The following is a 20394-nucleotide window of genomic DNA, read 5'->3' as shown; positions in this document are numbered from 1 at the left end:
CAGTAGCCCATTGTGTACATTATAGCTATTCCCTGTTTATTGTAGTAGAAATGTGTTTCTCTCTTCCGTTTCTTTCTCTCTCCCCCCCCCCCCCGGAGGGTTTGCCTGGCCGGGGTGACATTTCAGAAGTCTCTCAGAATGCGTCTGACATTTGCTAAACTGTGTTTGGAGGATCCTGCCTGTCCTTGTGTTCCCTTCTGAACCCATCTCCCAGCACTGTGTTAGTGTACGTGTATGTGTGTGTGTGTGTGTGTGTGTGTGTGTGTGTGTGGGTGTGTGTGTGTGTGTGTGTGTGTGTGTGTGTGTGTGTGTGTGTATGTGTGTGTGACACACTCCTGGAGTCTGGAGGGTATAGTGGAATCTGAGGATTATGGTGTTTGTTGCTGCATGTAAATAGCGATTTTATCTTCATGATTACAAAGGCTTCTCTCTCTCTCTCTCTCTCTCTCTCTCAAACACACACACACAGTATGCAGAGCAGACACGCAGGAAAAGTTGGTGGCATCACTTCTGCAATGTCATATAATGGTAAATGGTAAAGGGACTGCACTTATATAACGCATTTTATCCAAAGCGCTTTATAATGGCCTCTTATTCACACACACACGTTCACACACCAATGGCAGCAGCTGCCATGCAAGGTGCTAGCCTGCTCATTGGGAGCAATTTTCATATTATCATATTTTCATCGGAGGGACAATTCACCATTTAAACCCCTGATGAACGGTCGATAAACAGGAACAGACTAACTCCTGGACTCATATAGACCAGAGGTGCAAACCGATCACAGGTGAAAAAGGTGACAAACATGCAAACCCATACATACACAGATCAAACAAATGACCTACTTTGGATCAAAAACTTATATTTTCGCCTAAAGGTGACAAGTCTGCACCCCTGATAGACACCGAGAGAGTGAGCTAGCGGTGGGTGGGGTCTACGTCCAGTGTGAGCGATCTGTCAGAGATATTGCTGTCCTCCTCCGAGCGTGTTAACCTGTCATTGTCCCGAAGGCCGTTCTCCAGGCTCACAACGCGAGGAGGGTTTTATGGAAAGCAGCGGTTTTAATAGGAGCGCAGACCAGACGCACCTGCTCCGCTGCAGGGGGGGTCGGGGGGTAATAGGGCGGGGGGGGGGGGGGGGGGGGAGTTGGGAGTTGGCAAAGGGGTGGCAAGGGGTGTGAAGTGGAGAAGAAGGGGGGGGACACGCACACATATTCACAAGGCCACACACACACACGCACGCGCACACACACACACAAAAACACACACACACACAAAGGGACTAGCTACTAATGAGCCTATCACTCACTAAAAACAAACAATCCTGTGCCACAGGCTAACGCAAAGACACACTAGTCAAGCTAGCTCCAGAATCACTGGGAAACACAGGAGAGGGGAGAGGAGAGGAAGAGAGAAGATGGGAGGTGAGGAGAGGAGAGTGGAGGAGAGAGGAGTGGAGGAGAGGGGAGTGGAGGAGAGGGGAGGAAGGGAGAGGAGGGGGCAGTGGAGAGAACATCACTAACTACCTTCATCAAATCCAGCTGACACACAGTAAAATTTAAGCACCTTGCATCTGCACCTGTACGAATGATATCAGCTAATAAGCACTTTGTTAGCCTGCAACAAACGCACCGCTGGTACTGAGCCTCAATACATACAATGATACTTTACTGTACACTGCATTACAGTCAATTAGCAGGTACAGTATATCTGTACTTGTAGCTATGGCAGCAGTACTGTGTGTGTGTGTGTGTGTGTGTGTGTGTGTGTGTGTGTGTGTGTGTGTGTGTGTGTGTGTGTGTGTGTGGGCGACAGCCCCTCCTTTGCTGTTAACAAACACACACACCGCACACACACACTCACCAAGTGTTGGTCGTAGACCCCATGGGAGTGTGTGTGTGTGTGTGTTTGTGTGTGGAGGTGGAGAACAGACCAGGTCCATTAATCCAGTGTAATTCTCTGGGAAGGTAGAGGGAGCCAGAGTCATTCTGGGAAGCAGGTATTAAAGCCCTACAAGGAAACAGTGAGAGAGCCAGACCTAAAATGGTCCACAGCCCACATCCCTCCACTGATGGAGCAGCTAGCCTAGCGTAGCCTAGCCTAGCCTAGCGCAATAATCCTCCACAACTGCCAACATCTTTCCTCAACAAAATCACAGACATCAGAAGTCAGATATTATTTTCTGATTTGAAGGACAAACCAACTAACTTTCATTAGAAAGGTAACAGATAAAACAACAACAGCAACAACAACAACAACAACAACAGAGGAAACTGTGAGGAGAGGTAATGATCGTGTTTGTGGAGACACATCTGGAGCTCAGCCAGGCAGAGACGGAGACCTTCTGCCTGGCTGGGTCAAAGAGTGTGTGTAACACAACAGCATTACAGCATCTCTCCGGGCAGCGCTGACTGTCTGTCTAGACTACTGTGTGAGCGTGTTCAGCCTCGTACATCTGATCTGTTGTAATTCATCAGGACATGTGGGATTCCCCTCCGGAGCAAGTCTCTGAGAACACTCTCACACACATTCTCTCTCTCTCTGTCACACACACACACACACACACCGGAGCCAAGGTCCCTCTTCTTTACCTTAACACCCTCATCAACAACCTCTCCAGACACGACTATTCACACAACCTCTGGAGGGGCCAATTAGCTGCCATCACCTCGAATTCAATAACCACACACACAAACACACACACAAACGCACATGCACACACAAACATGTGCTCTTCTCTGTTACTCGTGGGGTCTCCTCAGAGAACATGGCTCCATTCAGCCACACTTGTTCGACCACAGATTAATCTCCACGGAGACATTGAGCTGGACCAGGCCTCCTGGGCAGTCTCGCTATTCCTATCGGTCATTCTTACCCAATGCCTTCCTCTCATATCTCTCATCTCTCTCTCTCTCTCTCTCTCTCTGTCATTCTTTCATCTTGTCTTTCTTTCCCCATCCTCTTCTCTTTCTATTCTCTCTCTCTCTGTCATTCTTTCATCTTGTCTTTCTTTCCCCATCCTCTTCTCTTTCTATTCTCTCTCTCTCTGTCATTCTTTCATCTTGTCTTTCTTTCCCCATCCTCTTCTCTTTCTATTCTCTCTCTCTTTCTGTCTTCCTTCATGTCTGTCTCCTCCAACCTCTGTCTCTCTGTCTGTCTCATTGTCTTCTCCAATAAAAATAACAGGCTCAAGTGTCAAATCCACAACCGAAGGAGACAAATGCAATTATACCATGGCCTGGGTTAATACTATTTTCTGATTGGCCAGCAGACGTGCGTTAAAACCCTGTATACGCACACGTAGATCGGCTGAAGTTTAATTACCGATGTAAATTAATGCGCCGGCTTTGATAGCAACCCAAATGAGCTAATCCCATAGCCTGCTGTACCATTGCTAGCTAGCCATGAACGAAGTGTAGGATACTGCATATTTGCTGTGCAACGCATCCATTGTCCAGTTGTCAAATCTATTTGCCAACAAACTCTTTATGATAGCCAGACACCTCACTGTCCCCAAATCAAAAACAGTTTTTTCACTTCGTGTTATAACGTGGTGGTGCACGTTAGTGGTGTAGTAGCCAGGTATGATTTTGTAACGTCAGTCTAAGTTGCAGTAAAAGGAGCCAGACGTATGGAAAACGGTATCCGCCTCGTTTATTCATTTACAGTATATAAGGCATCCAAATATATCACAGTGTGAAGAGGCAATTGCTGGATTCTAGTACCCTGTTGCTTCACAGAATGATATGACACAGCCCGTCCTCACAAATCAACTCGCAATGAACGTAAGATACGACTGACAGTGATATACACTTCGCTCATTGCTATCTAGCAATATCAGGTAGCTACAGTCATAGATATATGGGTACAGTAGGCTATGGAATTAGCCAGTTTGGGTTGCTAGGCTCATTGTTTAGTTGCTAGGTCGTATCCAGGGTTGAGAGACATTGCTGAAAGAAAAGGTAATGGACACTTTCCATTTCACTTACGGTTCCAAACCCATGTTAACTATTGGATGTCATCGCTGTTCCTCCAAGAAATATGATATTCAATTTGTAATTCAATAGCAACGTGATTTAGCAGTGAGGGACTATAATGACACTCAGCAATGAGCAAAACATAAATAACATTTCTTTATATTTTAATGTAGAAAATGCGAGTAAATGGCATATATTTATTTGTCTTTGGCATGTGGGGCCATGGTATAAGCGGGATAATCAACGAGTAGGTGTGCGTTAAACGGTTTTAAGGCACGACGTGGAGGCGAAGTTGCCTCCGCGAAGTGCCTTAAAACCGTTTAACTTATATCCTCCAGTCTCTCTCTCTAGTCAGGAAGCTTCCTTGTTACATCTCAGCCCTCTGGGCACTCAACACGCTAGCTCTGAGCTTTCATCTCTGAGCTATCGTCTCTGAGCTATCATTTCTGAGCTATAATTTCTAAACTATAATTTCTGAGCTATCATTTCTGAGCTATCATCTCTGAGCTATCATTTCTGAGCTATCATCTGCGCTCACTGTGTAAATAGGGTCAGAGCTTTTGGGATGTGAACAACCGGGCCCTTTATGAAGACAAACGCTAACCGTTCTCAGTACTGCAGGCCAAGAAACGGGAGCGTTTCAGAACACCAAAGGGGACCGGAGGGTATTTGAAACATGCCGAGGCTCTTAACTTCATCAAGTCAAACTTTTTTATTTATACAGTGCGTTTCATACACCGGGGCAACACAACGCGCTTATCAAACACTCCCACGCCAGCCAGACAACATGGTGAGAAGAAAAGGCTCAGTTTGGAGATCTGATGTGTGAGGGCAGGTGGGTCTGTGTGTGTGTGTGTGTTCAGGGGCCAGCAGCAGGACAGAATGGGAGGATATGCAAATGAGCTGCTGCTGCCTGCTGCTGCTGGGAACGAAAACAAGGGTTTCCCACCAGCAGAGTGAGAAAGAGGCTCCCTTTATCACACACACACACACACACACACTCATACACACACACACTCATACACTCTCTCTCACACACACACACACACACACTCATACACACACACTCTCCATCACACACACACACACTCTCTCTTTCACACACACACACACACACTCACACTCTCTCTCTCTCACGCACACACACACATACACACTCTCTCACAGATACACACACACTCTCTCTCTCTCACACAAACACACAAATTCTCTCTCTGTCATACATACAAACACACTCTCTCACACACACACACACACACACTCGCTCTCTCACACACTCTCTCTCTCTCTCTCTCTCTCTCTCTCTCTCACACACACACTCCCACATACACAGACACGCACACACACAAGAACATACACACTTTCTCTCACACACAGGCCTGTTGAATAGGCTTCTTTCTTTTGACAAACTGTGTGGTAGGAGAGGAGGTGGGTCAGCAGCACAGCTAACTAGACCTATTCTCTCCCACTAGGCCTTCTTTCACTGCTAATCTCTAACACCACAATAGCTTTCCATCTCAAGAATGCCCCAGAGGAGTATCTGCTATTCCAATATTCAGGCATCTGAACGAGGATGACGAATTACAGAACGACAGAGTGAGACAACAGCATCATGTAGGGTATGCAATTACTGTCATTGTGTTTTTGGGGGATCCTGGGAAATTGTAACAACAGTTACAGCAGTCCAACCCTCTATCAAATCACACCAGCAGTCCAACCCTCTATCAAATCACACCAGCAGTCCAACCCTCTATCAAATCACACCAGCAGTAGGAAAGTTCCGTGGTTGACTATTTTGACCAGGTTTTCACAAATATCAAAGCAGCAGGCTCTTTCACATTTTTTGAAATCAGAATTAGGCCGTCCAATTTCCCTTCCTAACGCTGAGCTATTCTGTTAACTCTGAACCCTGAAGTGTGTTTGGGGTGTGTGTGGAGATGTGTGTGAGGACATATGGAGTGTGTGTTTAGAGAGAGGAGAGTGTGTGTGTGTGTGTCTGTGTGGAGTATATATTTGGAGTGTGTGGTTAGAGAGAGGAGAGAGAGAGAGAGAGAGAGAGGTTTGTGTGTGTGTGTGTGTGTGTGTGTGTGTGTGTGTGTGTGTGTGTGTGTGTGTGTGTGTGTGTGTGTGTGTGTGTGCGGAGTGTATGTTTGGAGTGTGTGTGGAGATGTGGAGGAGTGTGTGTTTGGCATGACAGATTACACCTCTATGAGATCTGTGTCAGAGGGCGGAAGTGAGGTTCAGGCTCAACACTCACTCTGCTTCGCAATATAACATGATGTCTAAAATACTGTTTGTGGTAAAATAGTTATTTTTCTTTATAAAATGTAATAATTCTGACCTATGGCATCAGACCTAGGCAGCCCCTACTCGATTTAGCTACATGAACACTGTTGTGCTTCCTTGATATATAGTAATAATGTATTCATACATTATTACATTAGTCTAGGCTTCTGTGCTTTAAGCCTGGTATCACTGATATAGTAGTCATAGCCAATGAGCCATTTCAACAGTTGCGCTGCAGAAGTTACTTGGCTGCGTCATCTTCGTGTGGCATCATGTACCTAAAATCCTGTTGTGCATCACAATGACACAGCATTTCAACAGAACAGGCTGATATCTTCTCCTGTGAGTGTCTGACCTCATCCACACTCATCCAGACCTCATACACACTCATACAGACTAGGGATGTGCACGACTAGTCGTTTAAACGACTAAACGGTGCGGCTTTTGCTAGTCGTTTAAGAAATAATAGTCGATTAAATGAAATATAATAGAATTAGATAAAAATATTTATAAAAAGACTTAAATAATTAGTCCCCTCATTCATTCATCTGCGCAATCCCTATTGTTTATGCTGCGTTCCTTTTGTATGGGAGCTCTGGATTTGGCGCCTATACGCGTAATACGTAGCCTATCGTCTGACATCCGCGGTCTTTAATATTATAGTAATTTAACTTATGCTATTCAATGATCAGGGTTGCACAGGACATTGTCACTAAAGTGTGTTCATATTAATTAATGTAGCCTAATCATTTGGTTTGTGAAAGTCAAGACATGACGGAAATCTGTGCAACAATAGGCATATGACTAGATTCCAAGAGGCGCGCCCGCTTTCACAGCCTAATTGCCGAGTTGAACTCTGAAGGAGGCAGACCATTAAATTCGCAAAACATAGGTTTATGCATACTAGTATACATCCAAGCAACTGTCACAAAGTACTCCGTGTTTTAAATAGCCAAACCAGACTTGGAGTGAGATGCGCAACGAGTGAAAATTGGCTTCCGCTGAATGTTGGTTATAAAGATAGAGGAACTTTATTGCAGACACGCAGGTCCATATAAAACATTATATTTGCACAGTAAGCAGGTCCATATAAAACATTATATTTGCACAGAAGGCTATTATTTCTTTTACTATATTATTTGCATCATTCTTTGTGGACCAATGTTGGAATAAATTTGCCTTCGAACGTTATTGCCCTCTCTGACATCCGCGGTCTTTATGTGAAATCTAGTTTTAGCCTATTGAAACATTACAGGCTATAGGCTAGCCTACTCTTCTTCAATTAATTAATTATTCTTCAACAAAATAAATCACATTGATATCTTTGCTAAGTAATAAGCTGTAGAACAGGCTGAACTACTGTTTTGCACTGGCAAACAGTGTGACAGCCCTGCGCAAAGCGTGCAAATTGGCTGCCGCTGAGTGGTTGGGAAACATCAAGAATAGGCATGCATCTTAGCTTGCAGAGTTTGAGAAACATCCTAAATTTTTCTAAATAGCACTTGTTGTAGAAACTTGGGAATCCTGTTTTTAGACTAGTCGTGTAACCGGTTACAAAACCACCGTCTAGTCGTCAGTGAAAATAGTCGCTGCGCACATCCCTAATACAGACCTCATCCACACTCATCCAGACCTCATCCACACTCATACAGACCTCATCCAGATCTCATACATACTGAACGCTGTAGAGAGAGCTAGTTATCTGGCTTGTTCATCTCTCATAACTGAATACAAGAATCACAGAGAACAAATGCTGTTGGTCTTTCAGGCGCACGTTAATTCATGCTAATCTCAACCAATGAGGGCCGTGTTGTTATGGAAAGCCTGGAGGAAAGGAGAAGTTTCCCACCTTCCCACACACACGCACACACACACACGCCCACACACACACAAATTAGTCACAGCAGCACCCTCTCACTATTTCAGATGAGCCTGCCCCTTCATCAGCCATAAAAGGGAGGAGGAGGGGTTTGTGCTCGGGACACCCTGTTGTGCTTTGTCATGCCAGAGGGGGACCCATTCATTACATGGACACACACACATCCACGCACACACTCTGCCTCAGGCTTCAGGTTAGGAGAAAGTGGGATTTTGCTTCTGCCGGGGTCAAAGGTCAAACAACACACACCGAGGGCTTCTGTGGTCACCGGTCACCTAAGGCAATCTGGTGTAATCACTTCCACCTCCTCTGCAAAACGGCTTGTCTAACCAAAGTCCCAGCAAACAACACGACTTGAACAATAAAATCACCGCTATCAAATGATTCTAACCTAAAAATTGTAAAAAATAAAAATAAAAATAAAAACTTTAGCAGCACAACTACCCCGAAACCATCTTGGCCTGGTGATTGTGCTCCTTCAGCTATGTGGTGTTGCCTGCTACTGCCTCCCCGGGTCCGGGATCAACAGTTCTGGTCGGCTGGCTGGAGAGCCATGGGTGCCGGGAGGGCGTTGTGTTTATACTGCGAGGTATGTTAACACGAGGCCACATTCCTCCACTCCCAAACTGCAGTGTTTGATTACGGCGAAGCCAGAGAGCTCACGCAGCACTTTAAAGAGAGAGAGAGACGGAGAGAGAGAGGGCGGGAGGTGGTGTTGTGTGACGAGGCTGTGACAAAAGCAGTCACGTTAACCCCCGTACTACCAACGCAGTCCCAGACGCTAAACTTTACAGCCCCGGTAATGTTTCCTAGCGGGTCGCTAGTCTCAGAGCTGGTGGGAGGGACCTCGCGGCGGGCCAACTGTCACTTTGTAGAGGTGTCCTCCTCATGCAGAGAGCTGCACATTCCTGGACGCCCTGAAGACAGATGTCTTAGGACTGCATAACTTCAGAGGTTATTATGGCTAGGCTATACTTTTCTGGCGGCATTGAACAGGAATTTGATCTCTGGTTTTTATATTTCATCTACTCTGGAGTAAATAAATTCAATCAAAACGGAGCAAAGCACACACACAAAACACAGATTCCTACACACATGCCGACATACCATCATCATTAGTGATTAGGGTATATTATTTATCTGAAACATACAATATCTATTTTACATGTAAAGATGCACATGACTAACAGTAAAATAGCCTAGATCAGATGTTTATTTAAATCAAAATCAAAATGGGAAAATCAACAACATAGCCTAATGAAAAAGACTACATTATGAAAATGAAATAATAAATGTAGAATTCTCAGAAGCAAATAGGCTGGTACTGGTTCAAGCTAAAACAGAATGGTGTGATGAAACACGCCTTGCAACGTGATGGACGGTGACAGAGCACCTTTGCCATCTTCATCGTGCACCGTTACACGGAGAGCAGTGCTGTTCCGATGATAAATAGGCTATATTCGGCCGTAAATGTTCCGTGTTGAAATTAAATTTCAACACCAACAGTAGAATCATGTCTAAGCTTAATAACGGCACGAAAATATAAAAGCAAAATGATTTGGAGCACCTATAAAAGGTGTTGCATCACCTTGCATACCTGGCCATCTCCTACATAAAAAAACAGCAACCCCGCCTTCAATGCAGTAACGGTACAGACCGCCATTCCACGGACCGCTCAGGAAATTGCATAACAGTTGGGGAAAAAAAACAGTGTTTGGAAACATTAGGGTGTACAGCTGCAAAGCATATTGTGTAGGCTAGGCTATAGCTGAAAATAACGGAGCCATTGGCAACCACCTTATGCACCACTTTCTCTTTCCGTCAACCTATTCTTCCCTGCTACGGAGACAGGGCGGAACGCTCATCAGCTCGCTCGACAAAAAGAAAAACGGAACAAAACCATTATCTGCAACATGCAAAAAATGGACATCACGCATGTTAATGGCGAAAAAAAAATCATCCCACGAGAACGAAGTAGATACACAGAAGCTGACATGCATGGGTGAACTAAAAATCATATTTTTTTCTACCTGCACAAGTTGCCATTTGATGCAGCGTTTAGGAGTCTTTTCCTCGTCTGCCCTTAAAGAAATACAGGTCTAAAACTACCTCGCACAATTTGTACAAAGAATAGAGCCGCAGGTATTTTATAGGACATTTATCAGCCCCGTTGTTCCTGTTCAGGTAAACATGTTGATGATGGCTCCTCGCGGACGCTGGGCGGCACACGGCTCCGGATCACCGTGTCACACTCGTGTCGTCAGAGGCAGCAAGGAAAAGGTGCTTTCCAGCCCTCGGCTCAATAAGATCCACATAACGGTACCTAAAATACGTTATTATTGGCTGGTACCGTGAAAACGGGGAGGAACGTGTACCACAGGTACGCAGCTATCCAATGAGAGCCAGTCTTTATGGTTCAGACTAAATTTAAAGTTGAACCCACTATTTGACGATAAACCTAAAAACTTTATTTCAGGCTGCGAACTCAATCGATTCTATTCTAATCGATGCATATCCCACTCTTTGTATGCTTAGGCCTATAACAAAACTAATTCCCACCAATAATCCATCAAAAGAAGAAAGAACCTTCTAATTTCATCCACCTAACTACCCTAATCACGATGCCGTTCACATAGCTACCCCCCTCGTGTCCACCTCGTGCTGTTGTTGAAATGCATTCTTTTTATAGTGTGCAGCGCATTTGCTGCATCGTTTGCGGTGCCCAGAATTGGAACCCGCAGGTAGGCTTCCGCAAATGGAAGTAGAGTTACGTTACGCAACGGCAGAGATAAAGTTAGCTAGCATTTTATATGCAAATATTTTACCTAAGGAATATGCATAAAAACCAGACGATGTAACCAAGTCGGAAGAGTGAAGCGTAATGTTATTCTTCATTGAAATGAAACAATCAGTTCTTACCTTATTTAGCAAAAATATTCAACCTCAACCTGCTTCGTTGTGAGGGGTGGTCCAGAAAGAACACCGCATGATATGAAATAATAACAGTAGGACTAGAGGCTAACGTGCCTCAAGTCTGGACTCGGATCAGCGGTGAGCCAAACACACACACACATAACATTTCATGTGGTCGACCTGAAAGACGGTGGCAAGTTATGTTTCACTGAACTGAAAAACAGCAACTTGCAAGCGCAAATGTAAGTTTAGCCAGCACAGTGTTTACGTTAAAGCTATCCCACAAGTTGTTATCTCTGGGTAAAACAAAAGCTTTGCGAACAACTTAATCACGAATAGCAGCTTTCGGCACACTGCAACAGATCCGAATAACAAAATAGTTGAGCAAACATAAAGCAAAGTGATCATCAGAAAGGCAGGCGCTCCCCTCCAACCTACAGGATGGGAGCGTATAACGGTTCACTCACACAGCCCGTGAACCGCTAGGCGGAGAGAGAGAATAGAGCCAGGTAGCCTATAACGGTACACCGCATTGGAATATAGGCTTGCTAGCCACTTCACAGCACTTTAACTCCATAAAGCGCGCTTCCAAAAGTCCAAAAGTCGGCGAAACAACAGTTGTGAAAATAGAAGAGCTCGAAGTCCATCTCACTGAATCGATTCTTGTCGGTTTGGGGGAGTTTGACTTACCGCTATTCCTCCTCGGGTTCGCCTGTTTTCTGCGCTTACACCTGGGGCCATCCGCCATGATCCTTTCGCTCTGTCTGAATAAATGCAGCCGAGAGTCACCCCCCCCCCCACCCACCCAGTACCCCTCCTCTCTCCACTCCACCTCCCACCTCCCTCCCTTGCACCTGGTTTACGACACTCTCTGCTTTACGACATCACCTTCTCGAACACCTCAGAACGTGGTCCCTCCTACTGGCTGAACATGTCTCTGCCGGCCCTCCCCCTTCTGCTCCGCGCCCAACCCCTTGCACAGTTTGCGCAGATGCTCGGTTCTCTGCCCCGGCCAGACCGGGCAGACTGTGACTGGGCGAATAGAATATGACAAGGTGTTTTACAGGTAACAAGTCGACAAGTGACAACCCTCGTTGCTTTTGTTCTTGAAAAAGAAAAAGGGTTTATTGTTATTCACATCACAGATAGGCTGAACTATTCATTCACATGTGTTGTAGTAGCAGCCTGGCCCCACTAACAGCACAGGTTATTACAGTGATCCATAGAGTAAAACAAGGTAATAACATAGTTATATATGATATCATATATAATAACAGGGTTATCTATAGGCTGATTTGTATACATATTAATGATCACAACAATAACAACGTATATCATTATCTTAATGATGGTTAGCTGTTCATTTAAATTAACTAATCAATTATTGGGCTATATTGGGCTATATTAATCTATAATAGTGAGTTTTTAATGCATTGCGCTTTGGTACCTCATCTCTCTGCTCTTCTCTATGCTCTCCCTCCTTTAAAGGTGAGACAGCAGGACTAGATGAGAGACTAAATCATGAGTTGTCTGACCGTGTGTGTTGTCTGACCATGTGTGTTGTTGACCGTGTGTGTTGTTGACCGTGTGTGTGTGTGTTTTCCACTGTGTGAGAGCCGTCTGTGATCTGATACCATTCAGCGTTCGATGAGAATCAATAACACCGCTGTTCTCTCCTCAGTCAAGACAAATAGGAAGTCGCTGGAATTCTCTCCCCTCTCTCCTCTCCCTCTCTCTCTCTCTCTCTCTCTCTCTCTCTCTCTCTCTCTCGCTCTCTCTCCTTGATCCTACCCTCACATCATGTTTGGGAGCACAACAAAAAATGCAAATAAGCAGAAGAGAGAGAGCCCAAGAAAGAGCCTGTTGCTGTCCCAGCGAGGGAGGGGATGGTTTATAACAGGTCACAAGAGCAGGTCTCAACCCCATGGAGCTATTCTTGTACCTGCCGACTGATGATCAGGTTTCCCAGAAGGCCGGTGGGGCCTGGGTCTCTGCCAGGTGCTGTAGCTCTATACAGTGAGCACTGTACTGTACACCCCCCCGCCCCCCCCCCAATAAGTCAAAGTTGTTCCTTTTTACAATTTATACTCAAAGTTTACATTTGTTATGCTTTACAAGATGCAAGTGAAGCTCACATCTCTTCTTAGTCAAAACAAAATAGAATTGTTACAGCGATACGAGAGTAGAAGTAGAATAAGTAGCAGTAATAGGAACATAGTGTGGTTCTTATCCCTGCTTATGGCCGTGCTCTCTCTCTCTCTCTCTCTCTCTCTCTCTCTGTGCATGTGCCTCATCCTCGCGGCGGTAAGATGATCAGCCCATCTCCCTGCATTGCTGATGTCTTAATTGAATTTCCTGCAGGGAGGAGAGGATGATGAGACACAGAGAGCCAAAGAGCCGTAATCCATTACACCACAAGTACAGCTAACCACTGTCAGGCAGGGAACCTCACTCCATTCCAACACAACCTCAGGTAACACAGCCAGGGAACCTCGGTCCATTACAACACAACCTCAGGTAACACACTGCCAGGGAACCTCACTCCATTCCAACACAACCTCAGGTAACACACTGCCAGGGAACCTCGGCCCATTACAACACAACTGCAGGTATCTATTGTCATGCGACAGCAACGGAGAAGCAGGAAATGGATGCTATTATTCTACACCAAGCTGCCATTGAACTGTGAAGTCATTTTGCATTTTACTGTCGTTGACTGTGAATTGAATTGACCATGCATACATGGTGCGTGGTGTCTTTGAAAGGGCACAGCGTGCCTGCAGGTTGATGGGTAAATGGACTGCGCTTATATAGCACTGTTACCTAAAGCGCTTTACAATGAAAGCCTCTCATTCACCCATCCACATACACAATCACACACCAATGGCGGCAGCTGCCATGCAAGGCGCTAGCCTGCTCATTGGGAGCAATTTGGGGTTCAGTGTCTCGGACACTTCGACATGTTGTCAGAAGGAGCCGGGATTCGAACCGCCGACCCTGCGATCATTAGACGAACCGCTCTACCTGCTGAGCTACAGCCGCCCGCTGTTAAATCCCTCATGAGCTCTTCCTAATGTGGCTGGTATTGTGATGCACAGGTCGGGTGGGTAGCTACAGTAGGGGGGCTACCTCTTTACTAAGACGCTTTTGTCAAAATGAGAACAGAGGACTTCTAAGGTTCCTGTCCCCCCAGTCAGCTTGGGGAACACTAGTTTAAAACATCACTATTGTATTGTTAATAGCGCCGTTTCCTCTTGTGAGAGTTTGAACAACTCAATTAGCTTTGTGTTGGCTACTTCACCATGTCGCTGTACAATCTGATACTGTGCAGCCCGGGGTTAGAAATGAATTATGTAATTGCCATGTGTCATTTTTGAGTAATGTAAGCATAAATCACTTGTCTCTGAACCAGTGACTGGGGAATTTGATAATGGGAGTCTGCTCATGTCGATCATGTGACTCAGGGTGGAAGAATGGCAGGCTAGCTATGTAATGCACACACATGCGTGCGTACACACACACACACACAAACAGGTATGCGTGCACACACCCGCACATACAAGCTCGTGCACACACGCACAAGCGTGCACACATACGCAGTCAGTCCATGTCCAGCACAGAGCTACAGCAACAGATGAACTCAGCCTCCCGGTATGGGCCCGGGCTGCAGTAGCCTCAGTCAGTCCCATAGGGTCTGCACACACACACACACACACACACACACACACACACACACACAGTACACACACACACACACACTAGGGATGAGACGGTATGGATTTTTGCATTACGGTACGGTACGGTATCTAGTTACACGGTATTTCACGGTATACGGCATTTCACCTCCCCAACATACATAAAAAAAACAAGTATTTTACTTTGAAGGAAAACTGCTTTATTGCTGAGTTCTAGAGCCCTACAGTGCAACACATGATGGAAAATACACACTATTGTAATTAAGCTCAGTTTATTAATAGCAAGCTTATATTAAATTACAAAATGAACTGTTGCAAGCAACTTGAAATGTGAAGTTTCAGCAGCGCATTATTGTGTAATACCGTAAACTTAATACTGTAAACACAGGTTATGTCACGGTTCTAATACCGTGGACATTTTATACTGCGTATATCCCTAGCACACACACAGTACACACACACACATGCACAAACGCACACACGCACAGTACACACAGTACACAGACACACACACATACAGTACACACACACATACACATACAGTACACACATACACACACAAGGTACACACACATACAGTACACACACACATACAGTACACACATACACTTACACACACACAGTACACACACACACATACAGTACACACACACACAGACACAGCTACAGTGGAGAGGAAGTGATGCGCGGTCAGCCTCGCCGTCATGTGTGACTCATTACTCAACCCAGCCAATGACCTGTGTTCATCTGGGTCCGTCAGCCCTAGCTGGAGAAAACAGGACAGGGACTTGGAACGTGAGCGCCGAGAATGGCTCTATTTATCACCCCGTCAATATCTAAAGGTCGATAGGAGCTGGAGGCACTGGGTGTTTGTGTGATGATGTGGAGCAGGTCGTGTCTGCTCATCTATCAGCTGTTTTCTAATGTGTGTGTGTGTGTGTGTGTGTGTGTGTGTGTGTGTGTGTGTGTGTGTGTTTGTGCTGCTCTCACACACACGGGTTGATCAGGTCAGCCAGCTGATCTCTGTTTCGCCTGCCTGACTGACATGCCCTCCCAGACTTTGACCTCTTCAATAACACGTGTCATCAAAGGTCACCGAGATCTCATCTTGGTGAGGGTATTACCTAATTACCTGACCAACAACAATCCTTTACTGGTACAAATATAAACCCTTTAGTACCTTGAAAAGAAAATATGAAGGGGAAAATGAAATAAAATCAACTTTGTAACATTGACTTGTCCCTTTAGGGTTTTAATGTTAGAGATAATACGGATCTTTAATAGATTCACCATTTGGTCAGTGAGTGTATTCAGTGAGTAGTTAAGAGAGAGCCATAGTTTGGTTTCACCAGTACCTACACAAACAACCGTGACTCATCCTCTCACATCACCAAACAGCACCACATGGCCAGAGTAATACCAGTGTGGTCAATCTGCCGCCCGACACGTACATATTACACCACATGAGGCCACCCTATTTACAGCTGCATTGTCCTCTTCAGACCTGCTGTGTTCCATGTCCTTGTGTTTGCAGAGCTGTGGGATTGAGCATTAATTACAGTACATGTCCTGTCACTAAACGACAGGGAATATATTTTACTTTTACGCGACCTGTGTGTTTATCCCTTTGTGTGGATCCCAGTCAGGCTAGTTGCTACAAAGTAACAGCTTCTCTCCCTGGGGTTAGTAGTTGTATCCTTTATTTATTTCCACAGGGAAATCGCACTGTTACAGCATCAAAAGACGACAAAGTAACACAATCAGATACAAATACATTAGAATATCAATAGAGCACAAAAAAAACAGTAATCCACACATGCATAGGACATACAATATGATCAAATAGACATACAAATCAATCAATCAAATAAATAAAAGTACAATAAAAAGAAAAAGATGTACGAGATGAAGAGATATGAGTACAGACATGTAAATAGCAGCTGTAGCTACCGGACTATTCTGGTACTGAGGTGGAATGTAATACGCTCATGATATTACTGTAGACATGTTTACACGTGTCATAATGGTGTCATAACGCGTGTCATAATGGTACTGAGAGACGATGGTTAGGGAGTCATTGAAAACTTCTTAACAAAAAAATTACAACTAACTTAAACTGTATTGTGTGTTTGCAAAACTAACTAAAATACACTAAAATCATAGAGAAAATGTCTTTTCATTTCATACATAAACCTAGTATTTTGGGTGGATATGAAATCTATCCTGCAATTTTTTTTTGCTGTGTCCCTGCGCAGTGGTAACCTGACGTGCGCCAGATGGTTTGTTTCACACAGAGTGAAACAATGTGAGCTCACAAGATCAGGATGGTCTCATGAGGCTAGTGCAGAACAAACCAGGCCAGGTCAAGCCTGGCTTATGTGTGTTGGCTGGCTTGTTTCTGTGCGGGACTGGTAGGACGGTAATGTCTGATAAATAAAGATGGGTCTTGTCATCTGGACACATCAGTTCCAATGCTTCCAATGCTCCAGCACAATGAGAGCGGGATAGCCAGTTAGCTCATGGGCTCACAACAACTAGCAGCAGCTTCCATAACATTAATGGTAGCGGTCAGTGGCTAAAGCAGTTACACTGATGATTCCTGTAATGTTAGCTATTTTGCAATGGGTTCAACTTTTGTTTCTGGATAAAGGTCATGACTTGCTGTTTTGCACTTCCCTTAAGTTGGTGAATAAGTAGACCCAGGACACAGTGGGTTATTTGGACCTACCTCTGGATCTACTAGGATCTTGATATTATATTGATATGAAGATATGAAAGTAAAGTATTTGCCCTTAGAAGTAAATTGTAATTAAAATGGTTCTTAGCTAAGTAACCTAAGTGTAGGCAGACTTGAAAGGTTAATTGTAATAATATCATGAATGAACAATTGTCAACATAGTACTGAACAGAATAGGTAAAACTGAAGTCTTGATTGAAACTTTTCCTAAATGCTTTATTAAACATACAGACATGCACATTAAAAGTAGCCATAAATTGTTATTTTGCATGTGCTCTCAGGACATGTTGTGGTTGTGACCATCTTTGTAAAGAAGAGAGGCATGTAATGCACATGTATACAGTAGTACAGAGTCAGTTGTCTATTGTATAGACAAGGTGCAAGGTGTCACGTGTTCACTTGTTGGTCCAGGGGGTGGCATGTGTGCCATTGTTATAATTAGAGGAAGGGCCTATGTATAGTACAACCAGAGTACTATAAACAACTGACTCTGCACCACTGTACACTCAAACCAACTCCTGACAACACTTGAGCAATTGAACACCTTGTCTATACAATAGAGAACTTACTCTGAACTACTGTATACTACTGTACAGTATACTGGACATGTTATGTAATTGCACTGCCTGTATCATGGACACAGTCACAGCCATCCATGATCAGATACTGCTGTCTGGCCATGTCCTGTCCGGGTGGGGCTTGCACCTGAAGACCATCTTTGGATGGGCTGGACATCAGCGTTGCACAGCAGCCGACACCTGACTGGTGTTGCATCACGGTGTTCTCTGGCCTCAACCACACCAGGCATCCCAGCATCAAAGCTGCAACAGAACAGAAGGGAGATAGTGCATTAAAATAGTGCATTAAAATATTGGCCAAAAATAACATTTATATAGCCTTTTTTTGTGTCGCGTAGACATACAGTACATTTAATCTGCATAATAACACCCTGATATGGTGGTGAATAAAAACAGTGGTCAGAGCAGATTCCTGGTGCCACAGCACAGGTGGTGTTGTAGTCCTATCCCCAACTGAAAATATTGATCTAGTGATTAGTCAACCCATTGCTAAATCACAAACTACTAAGCTATCCCATAGGAATGAGCCTATAACCATACCAGCTGGGCAAGCTGACTTTGCTAGCTACCTAACCTAGCCCTAATGATAGTGTCCTGCTTGATTGCTGTGCAACATATTAACTGACCAGTTGTTAAATGTATTTCACAACACTGGCTATTCTATTCACGAGACAGTCCCAGTCAGCTGACGTTGCTTGCTGTGTGAATAGTTTAGCTACGTACGTTGTGAGGCAAGTGTTGGTGACAAGGACTAGTTAGCTTCTAGTAGCTAACCTTAGCTAAAGCACTTTGAGAGAACGTGCACAGTATCTCCAACTCCTCAGGCCTTGAGTTAGGTAGCTAACACTAGCTAGCGTGTTAGCTAGCACTAGCTAACGTTAGCTAGCTATCATTGGGCTTCATTTCCTGAACTTAGCTTTAGCTTAGCGTGCAGCCAGGTTATGGGTTACTGTTTACTTCAGATATTACTCTACATTTCAACTAGCCCTCAGTCCTGCTGTTGCATTCCGCTCGCTCATGCCAGAAAACAGTCCTTTGCTGGTCCATTCACTTTGCCGTCAAAATAAATCGGTGTCGGCCTAGTAAGGACAGGCGCTCATATTTACAAGTGTCAGATAAACATGAAACTATCCTTACCTAAGCAAACAGGTCTATTTTAACAAATGCTGGGTTTTGAAGCCTCGGCGCTACCAATAAATAACTTATTTAGACGCGTTCTGTCAGAGTGAAATAATTTTTCCGAGGTATTCTTCTTCTGTGGTGGTGGCGGTGCTTTGAAGCTTCAACCCAGCATTTGTTAAAATAGACACTTTTGCTTAGGTAAGTGAAGTTTCATGTTTATCTGACACTTGTAAATATGAGCGCCTCTCCTAACTAGGCCGACACCAATTTTTTCTTACAGCAAAGTGAATGGACCAGCAAAGGACTGTTGTCTGGCATGAGCAAGCGGAATGCGACAACGGGACTGAGAAGGGCTACATTTCAACCAGACATTCCAGTGAAACCAGGTAGTCAAAATAACTTACCTGATATAAAATGGGCACCGCAAACGCAGGCATTTTTGATGATGTCCTCAGTCCAGTCCGTACGCTTAATAATGGCGATTTCGTCTGTCTTCCTCTGCTACTGTTTCAAGAATGCGCGCGCATACTTGTGCTGACTAGGCTGTAAAAGGGTCTGTAATTAACAAATATGACCCACGCTCGTTACATAACTTCTATAACATCCAGTGACAAAATATGTCATGGTATGTCCACACCAAGGATTGAACTCACAACCTTCGCAGTGATAGGCAGCTCACTATCCACTCGGCCACCACTAACCTGGGAAATCTGTGCGCAAACCACCCTTGCGGCCCCTCGCACTTGCGGCCTGAGGCCTGAGCACTTAAATGACGTCAGCTGGAAGGGCCAGAGGGTGCAGGGCCGTGAATTAAATGGGACAGCACTTCCAACGGAGTGCCAACGATTCCCAAACCAGCTAAGCTCAATGCCCCTCCCACTTTGTTTTCATTGGCTGCTGCGTCCCTCCGAGGCAGAGGCTGCTCTGACGCGCTCCTCAGCTCTCTGCTCGGCTCTGCAAATTGACCGACTGACGTCTGTTTTAATTTAATAATAATTTTAAAATTATGTTGGGTGGGATATGTTTGCAGCAAGTGGATTTCAAGATCAATGTTGTGTTATCGGCAAATGTTATAATTTATGTGTGATGCACTCGGATCATGACTCGGATGCACTCAAGCACTGTGTCACATGAGACGCGGTGGACTGTGGGTATTTTCTGCTCCTAAGTCTGCGAAATTGCGGACTTTCGGTAAGTGCGGTTAA

General features: G+C 44.7%; 1 protein-coding gene across 1 annotated transcript in view; it reads right to left on the bottom strand.

Moving 5' to 3' along the window:
- The window catches only part of LOC311315689 (zinc finger E-box-binding homeobox 1-like), a gene marked incomplete at its 3' end in the record, with an annotated part of 66708 nt that extends 54882 nt beyond the window's left edge, over nt 1-11826 (bottom strand). The window contains exon 1 of the mRNA XM_084446393.1: nt 11748-11826. Coding sequence (XP_084302519.1) covers nt 11748-11805 — 58 coding nt within the window. The 5' untranslated portion in view covers nt 11806-11826. The remainder of the gene's footprint in view (nt 1-11747) is intronic.
- Between the last annotated feature and the right edge of the window lie 8568 nt (nt 11827-20394).

Source organism: Borostomias antarcticus (genome assembly GCF_949987555.1).
Source record: "Borostomias antarcticus genome assembly, chromosome: 12".
Taxonomy (NCBI): Eukaryota; Metazoa; Chordata; class Actinopteri; order Stomiiformes; family Stomiidae; genus Borostomias; species Borostomias antarcticus.
Note: the sequence above shows the minus strand (reverse complement) of the source record. Positions and strands in the feature narration are given on the sequence as shown.